This window comes from Culex pipiens, chromosome 3 (genome assembly GCF_016801865.2).
Source record: "Culex pipiens pallens isolate TS chromosome 3, TS_CPP_V2, whole genome shotgun sequence".
NCBI lineage: Eukaryota > Metazoa > Arthropoda > Insecta > Diptera > Culicidae > Culex > Culex pipiens.
This window is the reverse complement of record NC_068939.1, coordinates 42,423,309-42,438,173: the sequence shown is the minus strand read 5'-3', so window position 1 is coordinate 42,438,173 and position 14,865 is coordinate 42,423,309. Positions and strand designations below refer to the sequence as shown.

General features: G+C 34.9%; 1 protein-coding gene across 3 annotated transcripts in view; it reads left to right on the top strand.

Annotated features, from left to right (window-relative positions):
* LOC120412373 (rho-related BTB domain-containing protein 1) overlaps positions 1-14,865 on the top strand; it is a 114,932-nt gene that overhangs the window by 96,703 nt on the left and 3,364 nt on the right. Inside the window, exons 8-15 of one of the 3 annotated variants that reach the window (XM_039572796.2) lie at positions 69-186; positions 293-430; positions 6,747-6,770; positions 7,380-7,493; positions 7,574-7,744; positions 7,816-8,058; positions 8,120-8,384; positions 8,785-8,992. In XM_039572796.2, the coding sequence (XP_039428730.1) occupies positions 69-186; positions 293-430; positions 6,747-6,770; positions 7,380-7,493; positions 7,574-7,744; positions 7,816-8,058; positions 8,120-8,384; positions 8,785-8,969 (1,258 nt within the window). In that variant the 3' untranslated portion in view covers positions 8,970-8,992. The remainder of the gene's footprint in view (positions 1-68; positions 187-292; positions 431-6,746; positions 6,771-7,379; positions 7,494-7,573; positions 7,745-7,815; positions 8,059-8,119; positions 8,385-8,784; positions 8,993-14,865) is intronic. The other 2 variants (XM_039572799.2, XM_039572798.2) reach the window with 2 other exon arrangements.

The following is a 14,865-nucleotide window of genomic DNA, read 5'->3' as shown; positions in this document are numbered from 1 at the left end:
GTTTTCGAATAACTTTGCTCTGGTTTCAAGAATCGGAATAATTTTATTGACTCCACTTCATTTTACAGAATGTGGGAACAGCTGAAACGACGGTCCAGCTATCAGGCTCTACCCACGATTGAGCCCAAAAAGGATCTCTACCGAGAGCTACACCATCCAGTGTTTCAAAGTATTAGGATTTTCCAGGTAAATTTGGTGGAAAAATAAAACAAAATTCCATGGAAACGCATGGTCCCTCAACTAGTTCAATGGAGACGCATGATACTCAACCCAATTTCCACACAAATTTTAGATCGAAAACGGCAAGCACAGCTTCACCCAAACGCAGACGATAGTCTCGGTGAGCAAACTGATCACGCCGCAAGCGATGCAACAGTGCTTGAAGTTCATCTACACCGGAGCGATCGACCGGGAGTGTCTCGATCTGCAAGTGAGTTCCCGTTGCCAACCTTCACCTCTTTGTCGCAGCATCCTCATTTTCATCTCACCTTAATCCTATCGCAGTGCAGCAGTTTTCATCTCTCACCAAATGTCAGTTTTGTCTCTGTCCACTCACCAAGTTTCACGTTCGCTACTTTTTTCGATCTTTGTTATTTACCACCCACTTGTTTTCTCGAATTTCAAATCAATATATGCTCCTACGAGTTTTTCTTCCCCCTGTCCTCAAATCGACCACTCTAATCACACTAATGGCGAAGAACCATCGAACCCCATCTCAATTTATCTGTCTTTTTGGTCGCATGCCGCATTTCGGTTTCACTTTTTTATTCCCCTCATTTTGCTTATCTCAGTTTGATTGATGCTCAACCGATGTTCTTTTTCTGTTTCATTTTTGAATAGTTTTTTTTGTGTTTCATCTGTCCCAGTCCATGATTATTTCTCGTATTTTTGTTAAGTTTAGTGTTTTGTCTTTGGTTCTTTTCATGTTTAGAGAGTAGATTAAACCATTCCTCATGCATTTCTAGATCTCACCTAACTTTGCAGATATTGAAAGTTTAAAAAAATGTCTAGACGTTTTAACAGCGCGAAGGATTAAATTCATTTTGGACCGACGATAATTAGTTTTATTTTTGTGGGTGCTGGTAGCATTGTGAACATTCTGAAATATTTTTGCATCTTCTTTGTGAAATTTTTCTGTCATTCTCGAATGACGAAACGATCGTCTGTTCTTTATCGAAAAGCAATACTATTCAATATAATGGCTGTAGAGTTCCTTAAATTTTAAACACGCTTAAAACCCATTTCTGATCCCTTTTTTTGACAGGATTGATAATACAACATTTCGTAATGGATCAACTATGATCCCCTTGAAATGAGCTGTCAAGTAAGATACTTTAAGAAATGTTGCGAAGCTAATTTTTCAAAATTTAATAAAAAAAATAATTTTCTATTACAAACCTCTTTCAGCAATATGTACATATTTGGAAATAATGTTTTCTTTGCATAACAATGTTGACTCATTTTCATGATTTTTCATAGAATTCAACAAAAAATATGTCGTCTTGTAATTATTATTTTTGCATTAAATTGAAAAAAAAAAGTGATCCGAAATGGTTTTAGTCGTATTTTCTACCGTTGTACAAAGCAATTTACATAGGGCTTTTGGACCCTATTGGAAATGATTTACTGATTTTATGAATGATTCAAGAAAATTTAAAAATATGCATGTTTGTTGCAAAGTGGTGGAATTCTTGACTTTTTTTTGATAAGGTCCTATAAACAAATGTAAACATTGAGTGTATCCCGCTTACTCCGATGGACTTTGACATAAGGTGTGAAAGGGATACACTCAATGTTTACATTTGTTTATAGGACCTTATCAAAAAAAAGTCAAGAATTGATTAAAAAACGTGTAGATGGTTATGTTACAGACATGACCAGTATGACAAAGAACATTGTTAGATGATAACAAAAAGTTAAGTAGGAAATATCTATTATATTAAATTTAATTGTTCATGTCCAGTATTGGCGATCTCGCTAGAAAGGCTTGAGCCAAAGGTGATTTTTGCATTATATCCTGAAAAGAGCAAATTGGATTGAAATAAGAAAATGTTTCATTTTATATTTCAATTGAATTTGAATCAATAACTAAAACATGTTCAGGTAAGAAATATTGAGCTTGATCATAAATAAATTTCCTTCGCTTCGTTTGGAGACGGTAATGTTATGTTGCGTAGGCACTGATAATCGGGAATAAAACGAATTCCACCTGAACCAGATTCTCAACACCATGACTGCCACCAGAGACAAGGAAAAGGATTTGGTATGCGGGAAGTGGTGATGCTCCACCTTTTTTTTTTTAATTTATTGTTTATTCGTCAAGCTGTTGATGCTCCACTTTTTTTTATTACAAGCGATAAGGGAAAATCTCCATGGTTTCCCCAAATAAGTTTTGATTAACATACAGTTCAGGCTCGATTATCCGAAGGCCTTGGAAAAATTTCACTTCGGATAATCGAATCAAAACATATTTTTCGTCGTCTTATTTTTTATGGTCTAGTTTAACTATGACCCTACTATAAAATTATTAAGAATTTGTAAATCCAAGATGGCGGCCAAAATGGCGATGATAACATATTGAAAAAATGCATTTTTCAATTTAAAAGGCAATCAAATATTCAAATTTGACTGCATTGGGGTCGCAGAACTCGAATTTGATGTTTAAAGCAAGACATTAAAAAAAAATATTAAAAATGTTGTGTTGGCCATGATTCGATTATCCGAAGTCCCATACAAACCTTCAGATAATCGAACTTCGGAAACTACGGATAATCGAGTCTGGACTGTAATCAAGAATGAATTATCTATTTTATAGTTTAACCTGTTCATTACCTTACATGAATTTGAACTATGTTTCATTAAAAAAAAGGAATCCACTTTAACGAGCCCCGGTTCTTTTGTGGTTTCTGTTGCAGGTTTTTGCTTTTTTTTAGGCGTCCGAAGGTTATGTGATGTGAGTCACTCAAAACCGTTTTTACGCAAATGGACCGACGTTTTACTTCTCCATCCGATAGAAGGCGTGATCAGGCAAATCTCGTCTCGAAAAATGCCAACGGTTCCTTCTGGGATTGAACCTTGGCCTTACTGGGGTGAGAGACTACCACGATAGCCACTACACCACCGGACCCGGCGATGTTTCAATCAATAAAACCCTTATAAATTTGTCGAGAAACATGAGTCATTCCGTCAATTTATACATTTTATTATTTTTCTGAGAAGTAAACAATTATCTGTAATTTGATTCAATTTCAAAGTTGGAGATCTAAACTCACTCTCTCGTTTTGAATCCGGAAGTCAAAATTACATACGAAGAAGGTAATCCAGCTCAAAAAGCTGTTTTTCAATCGATATTCTACTTCTACTCGAATGTGGGTGGTGAAAGAAGTTTTTTTTTTCAAAGTAGAAAACATGTTATTATACAGACTCGATTATCCGTAGGCTTCGGAAAATTTAACGTCGGATAATCGAATCACGATTTTTTTTCATTGTATTTTTTTACTGTAGGGTTTTAGTATGAACCCTAAGCTACTCTAACGTGATTAGAATGTTTAAATTCAAGATGGCGGTGATGAAATATTGAGAAAATGCAATTTTAAAGACAATCAACTATTCCAATTTGAGGTTAATCCCGAGCAGACGGAAATAACTTGGGAAGGTCAGTTTTTGATATTGTGAGAAGATCGAAATATGTTATTGGGATGATCGGATTAGTTGTTAAAATAACAAAAATCAATAACAAAGATTTGTTCGAAGAATAACTTAAACTGTTATTATGTTGTTATTGCAATAACAAACCAATAACACAGAAGGAATCATGAAGGAATAACAAGATTTGTTATTTTGTGCGGAGAGGTGGAGCAGCATAATAACAAAAAATGTTATTGAACTGGTATGTCTCCATAACAAAAAAAGTTATTGTTTTGGTTTATTTGTAATTTGCAAATAAACCTGCAGTTGCCATAACTCCTCTGTACTAGTCAGGGCTGCAGAGTTGGGTACCTCCAAGCGACTTTGAATCCATACTTGAAGACAACTCCGACTCTGGATGCAGGATATGACGTCAACGACGACTTCAGCTCTCCAAAAATACCCGACTTCAGAGACTCCGACTCCAAGTAAAAGTTGCTGAAAATTTGCTGAATCCGATGCATTCTCTGAGGTCTCACTCCAGCTCGAACTTCAACGTTAGCTCCGACTTCCTGGCTCTGTGAAAATAATAACAGTTTTTGTTATTCACACTTCAAAAATTCTCAATAAATAAATCAATTCCGTTAGGGAATATAACAAAATTTAAAAAAAAAATAACTCTCAAAAGATAATTTTATCGGATTAATTTTAGCTTGAAACCCCATTTCATGGTGAAATAAATGACCCCGATGAAATTGGTCAAAATTATTTCATAGTTCTAGCCAATTTTAGTAAAATCCCTTATGGGGTATATCAAATAATTAAAAAAAATCAACTTTCAAAATTACAAATTTTTAGAATAATTTTAGCTTAAGGACCCCATTTCATGGCCAAAATAATGACCCCGACGAAATTGGTCAAAATTATCCCATAGTTCTAGCCAATTTTAGCAAAGTCCCTTAGGGGGTATATCAAATAATTAAAAAAATCAACTTTCAAAATTTCAACTTTTCAGAATAATTTTAGCTTAAGGACCCCATTTCATGGCCAAAATAATGACCCAGACGAAATTGGTCAAAATTATCCCAAAGTTCTAACCATTTTAAACAAAGTCCTTTAGGGGGTATATCAAATAATTAGAAAAATCAACTTTTAAAATTTCAACTTTTTAGAATAATTTTAGCTTAAGGACCCCATTTCATGGCCAAAATAATGACCCAGACGAAATTGGTCAAAATTATCCCAAAGTTCTAACCATTTTAAACAAAGTCCTTTAGGGGGTATATCAAATAATTAAAAAAAATCAACTTTCAAAATTTCAACTTTTTAGAATAATTTTAGCTTAAGGACCCCATTTCATGGCCAAAATAATGACCCAGACGAAATTGGTCAAAATTATCCCAAAGTTCTAACCATTTTCAACAAAGTCCTTTAGGGGGTATATCAAATAATTAAAAAAATCAGCTTTCAAAATTTCAACTTTTTAGAATAATTTTAGCTTAAGGACCCAATTTCATGGCCACGATAATGACCCCGACGAAATTAGACAAAATTATCCCAAAGATCTAAACATATTTAACAAAAGAAAAAATAATAACAGATTGTGTTATGGACACTTAGAAACTTTTCCATTTTTGCGATTTATGGTAATTTTATTCCTAAGTCAGTATACCGAACGAATAACAAATTTTGTTATTAGGAGATTTTTTGAAATGTATAACATTTCCTCTTATTAGCGTGTTATTAAACATTTTCAATATAATATCACTTCAATACCAAATTTTGTTATTTTATCAGAAACTGTTATTATTTGTTCTTCTTTATGTTGAACTTCAGGATAAAATAATAACACTTTTTGTTATTTTAACAGGATTTGTTATTGAAATATTATTGATTTTGTTATTACCGTCTGCCCGGGATACCCGGGCAAGCGGTAATAACAAAATTCATACCAATTTAATAACAAATACTGTTAAAATAACAGAAAGAGTTATGGAATCTTCTTGAGAAATCCATTTTTGCATAAGAGTTCAACAACAGTTTATGTTATCATAACAAAATGTGTTATCGGTCTGATATCCAGAACAACTTGGGAATAACATTTTTTGTTATGGAAGAATACCTCAAACTGTTATTGGGATGATCGGATAAGTTGTTAAAATAACAAAAAACAACAACAAAGAATTGTTCGAAGAAAAACTTAAAAATGTTATTAGTCTGTTATTTCAATAACAATCCAATAACAACAAAATCATAACGACGAATAACAAATCTTGTTATAAATAACACAAAATGTTATTAGCCTAGTATTTTCAATTATTAAAAATGTTATTCCCAAGTTATTGTCATCTGCTCGGGTAAAAAGAAAAAATACACATTTTTTCCATGACACGATTATTTAAAGTCCAATACAAACCTTCGGATAATCGAAACATCGAATAATCGAGTCTGGACTGTACACCCATTTAAAACCTTGCAACATAGAATACTTTCTCTTGTATACATCGATTGATTTCCTAATTTACGAAAAAATGTTTAAAATGTATGGAAAATATAATCACAGAAAATTCTGTGATTCAAGTTTTCTAAGAACAACTGACATTTATAAAAATAATAAGCAATTATCTATAAAATTATTGAGCTCGTATCAAGAAAAGGAATGTATCGTTGCGTTTATAAAATTCGTCTTTATTTTTTAATCGCATGGCCATTTAAGTTTTTTTTAAACCTTAATCAAACTACAATAAATATTATTGGTTTGCAAAAGTATGAACAATCGTATATGAAATTAGTAACCACGAAGCAATCCATTAATTTATTTAATGATAACAAAACGACAAATTGATCAAATGTTTTCGTGTTTCCCAACAGCGTGAACGTTTATGTATTAATGAATCCTCATTCGATTTAAAGATCACAATACCACTAGTACCCACAAAAAATGGTTTCATGTGAAGCTCCAGATAAGATCGCAAACTTTGTACGAAAATAACTCACACCAACACACACTCATTCACATCCGTATACTCTGTGTTCTCTATCCGTTCATTGCGTCGTTCAACTCCTTGACTCGTGTGTTCTTTTCTTACCACCAACAAACTCGTGTCTCTCTAACGCAGACGGCATCGATAGGATTAATACTGGTAAATAACCGCTGTGTTGGTTGGTTGGTCCTGTTGTTCTTTTTTGACGTTTGTTTGCTTAAGTTAGTTGTACTATAAATAGTATATAAGATACTGGGAATGGCTACGTTCCGGTTAGAATAAGTTTTGTTTAGGTTGTTGAAATGTGTTGTTTTAAAAATTGTTTCAAATCAATAGTTACATTTTGCAGGAGATTGAAAAAATGTTGTTAATAAAACAAATGCTTACACTTGGTTGGCTGCTCTCTATGATTTCGATTTTGTTTCCAAATTGTTATTTAAAATAAATTTAATTTGGTTTGTTTTTGTTTCTCCAATCAGAACTACATCTTTCAAAAATTGTTTCAAAATCACTATTTTTCCTTTTCAACTTTCCAACTGACATTTGTCTAATTTTTAGCTAACTTTTCTAACAAGCTGAAGGTTTCTTCTCTTTCAATATCTTGTAACAAGCACAAATTTACCTTCAACACAACTTATGCTGTCTAGAGACTAAACTAGCTTAATCTTTAAAAGTTTGTTTTCCTTCTAGTGGTTCGAATTCTTACACTGAAAAAACTAGTCAAGTAATTAAAATTAAATTTGAAAATTGTTGGGCTTTTTTGTACAGGAAATTCGTCAAGCCGCCGAATTCCTGGAACTTCCCCAGCTGATGGTGCTGCTCTCCAACACCCAGGCAAACCAGAGCTTCATGAACGATGAAACGATTCAGCACTACTCTACGGTATGCGAGTTGTGCTCCCGTGTTAGTTGTCAGGTACGAAGAGTTGATTGAATCCCGTTTGTTTGTTTTTTTTTTTCCAGTGTATGAAACAAAACCTAGAGAAATATTGTGTTCAGAACGGCATCTTCGGCGACATCACGTTCGAGCTGGACGACGGCCACATGAAGGCCCACCGGGCCATGCTGGTGGCACGCTGTGACGTCATGAAGGCCATGCTAAACGGGGACTTCCGCGAGGCGCACGCCAATTTGGTACGACTGCAGTTGCATAGCTTTAGGCGCATTCTTTCTGACAGTGCCATCTGCTGGCGATTTTTTTTCAGATTGTACTTCCAGGTGTAACCGAATACACATTCCATAAGCTGTTGTGCTACATGTACACCGACGAGATTCCGCCCATTTCGGCAGACAAGTGTCTGAACCTGTTGGAGCTGGCGAACCGGCTCTGCCTGCCGCGGTTGCTCAATTTGGTCGAGTGCCGGGTGATTGAGGATCTCACGCGGATGAGCCAGAACGAGACGAGCGAGGCGGTCGAGCACTGCTTGAGGCTGCTGGAGCCGGTGAAGGTACTGCTTTTTTGGTGTAATTTTTGTAGAATTTAGTTTCGAGCAAAATGTCTTCTTCCAGCTCCACAACGCGCACCAGCTGGCCGAGTGGTGCATGTCCTACCTGTGCGTCAACTACAACAGCATCTGCAAGCTGTCGCCACGGAGCCTGAAGGGCCTCCATCCGGATAATCAGGACTACCTGCGGGAGCACCGCTGGCCGCCGGTCTGGTACCTCAAGGACTACGACTACTACCAGCGCTGCATGAACGAGCTCAACCGGGAGCTCAACAATGGGAAGAAAGACTGCACGGCGGACGACAAGGGCTGTCTCTGCTTTTCCGGAGGTAAGCGGTCACCCCCCAAACAGATTCATCGTCATACAGTCATAAGTTTAAGTTGTTTTTTCTTCTTCTTGAATTGAAGAATGAGTTTGCTTGACCCACTTCCGAGCATGGTTAACTGCAAACACAGTTCTATTTTTTCCTTAATTTTCTAGATTTAATCTATAGTTTAAGCCTTCGTAGAAACCATCGCACCGTGCTAGTTGAGTTAATTTTGCGTTTCTTTTTACCCTTTTTGCATCCCAACCACCTCCCCCAATCTTTCCCGATTGTTTCGTTTCTTTCCCGTTGTATTACTCACACCTTCCTCATCGCCATCACCGTTGATGCACCTTAAAAAACCAAACCATCATCCCTCACACCGGTCATCAACCACACACACACACACAAACACACACCCAAGTGTATTTCTGGCTACTAGGCAAATCGAAGCGGTCGGCGGCGGCGGCCAAGTCCACGCTGCAGACGGCCATCACGGCCAGCTCGGACCACCAGCAGGACGTCGTCAGCACCAGTCTGTTCCAGTCCAACGCCAACTCGGTGAACCAGCTCGATCCGGAGCACGACGGCGGCGCGGCGGACCTCTGACATTTGGCCGACGGCCCGTGGAGGTGAGTGCGTGGGTGGGAATATGTTTACAAAAAAAAATAAATAAATAAAAAAAAAATATCAAAATTACAAGCCAGAGTTTTAACATTTCAAGAAAAAAGTATTTGTAAAATGCAATTCCCACCAAAACAGTATGGAAAAAAACAAAAGCGCTCGGATCGGGCTCAAATTTTTTTTTGGGAATTCCCTGGCCGATAGACCGTTTAAGTGGTCCGAAAAATGGAAATTTGATTTTCACAAAACTCACTTTTTTTCAAAAAATGATTACTCCCCGCCATTTCAACCGATTTTACCTGTCTTTTACGCAATTGAGAGGTGATAAGTTGGTCTTTCAAATAAAAATCGTAAGAAGTTTTAAAAATCAAGTCTAACATATGAAAAGGTCGAATGAAATTTTAAAATGCCGTTTTGACGGTGTCTGGTCCAAAGAGCCTATGTCTGGAAATATTTTTATCGCATTCCCCGAACAATGTTACGTAATATACTCAAAAATGGGAGGAGTTCATTAACAGGATTCCAAAATATCATTTTTTGAAATAAATTCCGGGTGTTTCGACGCGCAGCGCGCAAAAACGAGAAATTGACGAAATTGGCAAAAAAAAACTTTTTTCAAGCACCGATAACGTTTAAAAAATTGCGTTTTTGCGAAAATCAACGAAAATTGCAATTTTTCGGACCACCCTAACACGGCGTCACCCAAATGGCCAAACAAAAAAATACGGGTATAGGTAATTGGCCAGGGAACTCCCAGAAAAATTTTGAGCTCGATTCGAGCACTTGTTTTTTTCATGCTGTTTTTGTGAATTGCTGAAATACTAAAATTTTAATAATTTGCAAAATGGGTATCAAATTAAGCAAATTCCGTATGTTTTTTCACTGTTTAAGAATTTTTGGGATGAAATACCAAAAAATTTCACAAAATACCGTTTTTTTTAAAAGATACTCATTTTTCAATAATTTGCTATAGGGTTCAAACGAAGCAAAATTGTGTATGCTCTTTTACTTTTATTAGAGTTTTTTTTTTGAAAAATACTCAAACTTTCACAAAAAAAAATTTGATTTTGATATTACTAATTTTTATTTACAATTTTATAATTATGATTGAATCAATATTGCAAACATTGAAGAAAAGAGTATTATAACGTGGTACAGACATATTTTACAAGCTTTTTATTATTGGACCCTGTAAGGAACGTGTCGGCACAGACAATATTTCTGGATTTTTTTTTCATAAACTTTTTTTCATTACGTTCTTTTTCGGTGCTGGAACCTGTTAGGACCGAGTCGGCTTTCGTGATTACAGTTTTCGTATGGTTTAATAGTAATCACATAGGATCTTTAGGGTATAGATTTATTTTTTTCTCTAAATTGCCAAATCTGTACAAATTCTCTTCAGTTTTGGCTGCCATGACTTTGGCCATTTTGCTTCATTCTGCACAATTTCGGCGAAAGAATTTACCAAAATTTAACATCGTTTGATACCCAACCCATATTTCAAACTATGAAATATGAGTACAGTCTAGACTCGATTATCCGAAGGCTTTGGAAAAATTTCACTTCGGATAATCGAATCACAGAAAAAAATTGTTGTCTTTGATGGTTTAGCTTTAGTATAACCCATAATTCAATCACAAAAATGTTAGTACCCAAACATGTATAGGTCATTGCTTAAATTTTAAAGTTATCGCAGTTTTAGTGAAAAAAGTAGATTCTTCCCGTTTTGGAATTGTCAGCAGCATCCGATTGCTTGCCTTGAGAATAATAACCTAACAGCAAACTTCATTTATGCCAGGGGTGCTCAAAGTTTTTGGAGGCCGGGCCAAATTTTAAGCTCAAATGAGCTTGCGGGCCAAATTTACAAAAATGGTTATTAAAGAAATTAAGTTACGTTATTTTAATTTAAAATATTTAATTTCTGTTAATTTAAAAAAAATCAATTCAAAATAATAGAAACCACAAAATAACGGTTCTCTGTCGGTATTGTTGATTTTAATGTTTCAGGTATTTGGAGAAAAAAAAGTTTTTATCTGAATGTACTTGTGTTTTCAAAAAAATAATCAGTTTTGTTTTTATATTTCGAAATGGTGACATTACATATTGAACAATTAATCTAAAGGCGTAATTTTATCTATAAGATAAGTGTGGTCAGGGGTACCAGGTTGCCAGATAAATCTGGGAATGCCAGATTTTTCAAGTGTCTGCCAGAATAAAGATTCACCCTTCTCTTTGCCAGATATTGACAGATTTTGCCAGGTTTTTCATTTTATGCCTATTGTGAATTTTTTTTTGATTAAAATGAACGAATATAATTGAAAATAGAATGTGAATTTCTTAAATAAAATGAAAATTCACAATTTTTGAGGCCTTAAAATCAGTTAAACCATCAGAACTCTACAAACTTTTGAATTAATTTATATCCTCCTTCCCATTCACCATTCAAATTTGTTAGATTTTCATTTGCCAGATTTTTCCAGATTTTTAATAAATACTTTGCCAAATTTTTCAAATTTTGACCTGGTAACCCTGAGTGTGGCTAATAAAAAATCGTTGAGAGCCAGAATTTCAACATATATTTCATCGAAAATTCACTAAAATTCAAATTATTTTTAATAAACCCAAACATGCTCAAATGATTCAAAATGCAAAGGAATGCATATTCAATTAATTTCAGCTGATTGCACTTAAATTTAATTTTTTTGAAGTTTTGAAGTTTTTTGAAAATATATTTTTGCTCCTGATTTTTCTTGCCAATTTTTCAATAATGGGGGAGGGAGGAGAGGGAAAATAATATAGCTTTGTAAAATATTTGCAACAAACTTGATCCTCCGATTTCCACATTTTGTCTGCCTGAATAAGTTGGTAGTCAATCAGATTCGTTATCTGATTGTGATGAGTTCGAATCCCGAAGGAAGTGCAATGTAAGTTTGAGGGTCAGTTCATAAAAGGGCCATTATGACTTGCAAATTACCTAATAAAGAAAACTTATATTTTTGCAACTATTACAGAATTCTAACTTGAACGTTTTTTAAAAATTTCCAAAAATGTTTGATGAAGGTTTTGACGATATTTACTAGTTTCACTCACATTGAAACGTGTGAAATTGTTTTAATTATAAAATTTTTTGAACAAATTATTTGTATCCTAAAGTGGGGATCAAAATATTGATAAATCATATTTTTTTTATTAACAAAAAATAAAAAAGATTAGCATATAAAAGTTTAAAATAAACCTTAATTTTGAAAAAGTTTAAAATCACTTTACGGACCATTTTACATGATCATTCGAAAAGGGTCCGCGGGCCACAAAATATCACCTCGCGGGCCATACTTTGGTCACCCCTGATTTATGCCAATGGTCGTATCGCTTGCTTAGGGCGGCTCCCAGACCTTTACCCATCACAACTACCAACTCCCCGCGACGCTTACGCAGCCTTGTTGTTTAAATTCGATCAAATTTGGTCAAACGGTCAGTTTGATCAAGTTCCACAATAGGATTGGGAAAAAGAGCCTGCGGTTTCGCTGCCTTTTTCTTAGTAAGTTTAGCATCAACACTTCCCGTGCTCCTAATCCTTATTCCTGCCCCGGTGAATGGTGGAGATGGGAGCGGCCGGCAATGGATGGCTTTCATGGTGCTGCCTGTCCTGTTCTGGTAGAATTGGTTTTAATTCCTTTAAATCAATTTCTAAGCAACCTGGGCAAGACAATCATCACATATACATGACGAAATCCAGTCTGCAACCCGCTATGATCACCATATCCATGCGATATTTTATATATCATATTTTTGTCATTTCAAAAAATCGTATCTCTGAATATTGAAAACATAAATTTTCCTTTTTTGAAATATTATGTAAAATTTTCCTAGGAATCTGATGAAAATACTTCCAGACATAGGCTCTTTGGTCCCGAGACCAGCAAAACAGCATTTAAAGTTTTCATCTTATATTTTCAAATGTTGGGTTAGACAAAAGTCGGTTGAAATGGTGCGGAGTTATGATTTTTGAAAAATGTGGTTTTTGCGAAAATCGACGATAATGGCCATTTTTGGACCACCCTACGCTGGTAACGCTTCCGCCTCGTAAGCGGTAGATCGGGGTCCAAATCCCGGCTCGGACCAACACAACTGGCGATCTTTTCCCTTCTGGATTCGATTGCTTAGTAAAGGGAAGGTAGTGTATCGTCACAAACTGGACCTTATCACGACACCTTAGGAAGACAACCTATGGAATGTTAACATTAAGTTGATTGATAAACTGTCACTGAATCCGCTTTGTAAATGCCGGCCTCGATACTCTTCACGGGTGTTCCCCTCAGGAACAGGGAAAGATTTACTTACTACACGGCGTAGGTCACCTTAATGGCCAAACAAAAAAAGGGTCTAATTATTTCGACCAAGGAACCCCCAGAAATATTTTGGCCCGATCGGTGAACTTTTTTTAAACCATGCTGTTTTCGTGGGGAATTGCTGATATTTAATTTTTTTTGTTTTCAAAAATTCAAAAGGCGATCAAAAATTCAAATTGGACTAAAATGGGGTCGCAGAACTCGAATTTGATGTTAAAAGTGAGGAAGTATAAAAAAAATACGAAATAACATTTTTTTTGGTCATGATTTGATTTTCCAAAGTCCCATGCAAACCTTCGGATAATTGAGGCATCGGATAATCGAGGTTGAACTGTAAAAAAAAACAAATTTTGTGGTAATTTGAGTATTTATTCCAAAACAGTGACAATGCATGCAATTTTGCTTCGTTTGATACCAATATGGCAAATTATGAAAATTGTAGTATATAAAAAAAATATTTTGTGAAAATTTAAGTATTTGCCATAAAAACTCTAATAAAATTGAAAAGAATACAACATTTTGCTTCGTTTGATACTTATATTGCTAATTTGGAAAATTTGAGTGTTTTCGAAAAAGTATGGTATTTTGTAAAAATTTCAATAAAATAAAAAAATGTAATAAAAGTGAAAAAGCATACAAAATAACGCTTCGTTTAGTACCCATTTCGCAAATTATGAAAATTTCAGTTCTTTCAAAAAAATACGGTGGTTTGTGATATTTTTTTTTTGTATTCAACAAAAAAAAACTTTTATTAGAGTTAAATAGTACACAAAATTTGTTTGATACCCATGTTAAACATTACAAATATTTAAGAATTTAAAAAAATCTAAATTTTGAGAAAAAAATGTATTAAAAAAACACGGTGACTCGGCTGAACGAAAAATGACGAAAGGCCGCCGATGCAAACCATTTTCTCAACAAATTTAAAAATAAAAGTTGCTCTATGTTTTGCAGAGCTTCCCTTTCAAATTTTTGTTTAATTTTGACATGAAATTTCATAAAAAAAAACTTGTAATGTGATTTCTGATTTGTTGCACTTGCTTTTTGCATCTACTTCCCCCTCGATCATTTCGGTTTGTTTTTGTTTTTTGACGTTTGTCACTAGGCTACAGCCCAGTTATCGAGCGCCTTGTCGAGCGCTCAGTTAAAAAGCAGCCAAGTTGAACAACGCCCAGTTACCGAACAAGTACCGTAAAAGTATAAAGGATACAAAGTTTCGCTCCGTTTGGTACCCATATTGCAAATTATGAAAATTTGAGTATTATTGGAAATTACAGTATTTTGTGATTTTTTTTTTTTCAATATTTATACTTTGAATGAAGGGGTTTCCAGCATTGTATCCGACTGGTCACTAATCCGGAATTACTTGGAACTTGATCAAGTAATTCTATAATTCCGGATTTACTGAGTAATTCCAGAGTAATCCTGGTAATTCCTAATAATCCCAGTAATTCTGGTAATTCCATGATTCTTTTTTGTTAAAACACTTTGCAGAAAATAATAAAACAATAAAAAATAACTGTTAAAAAAAT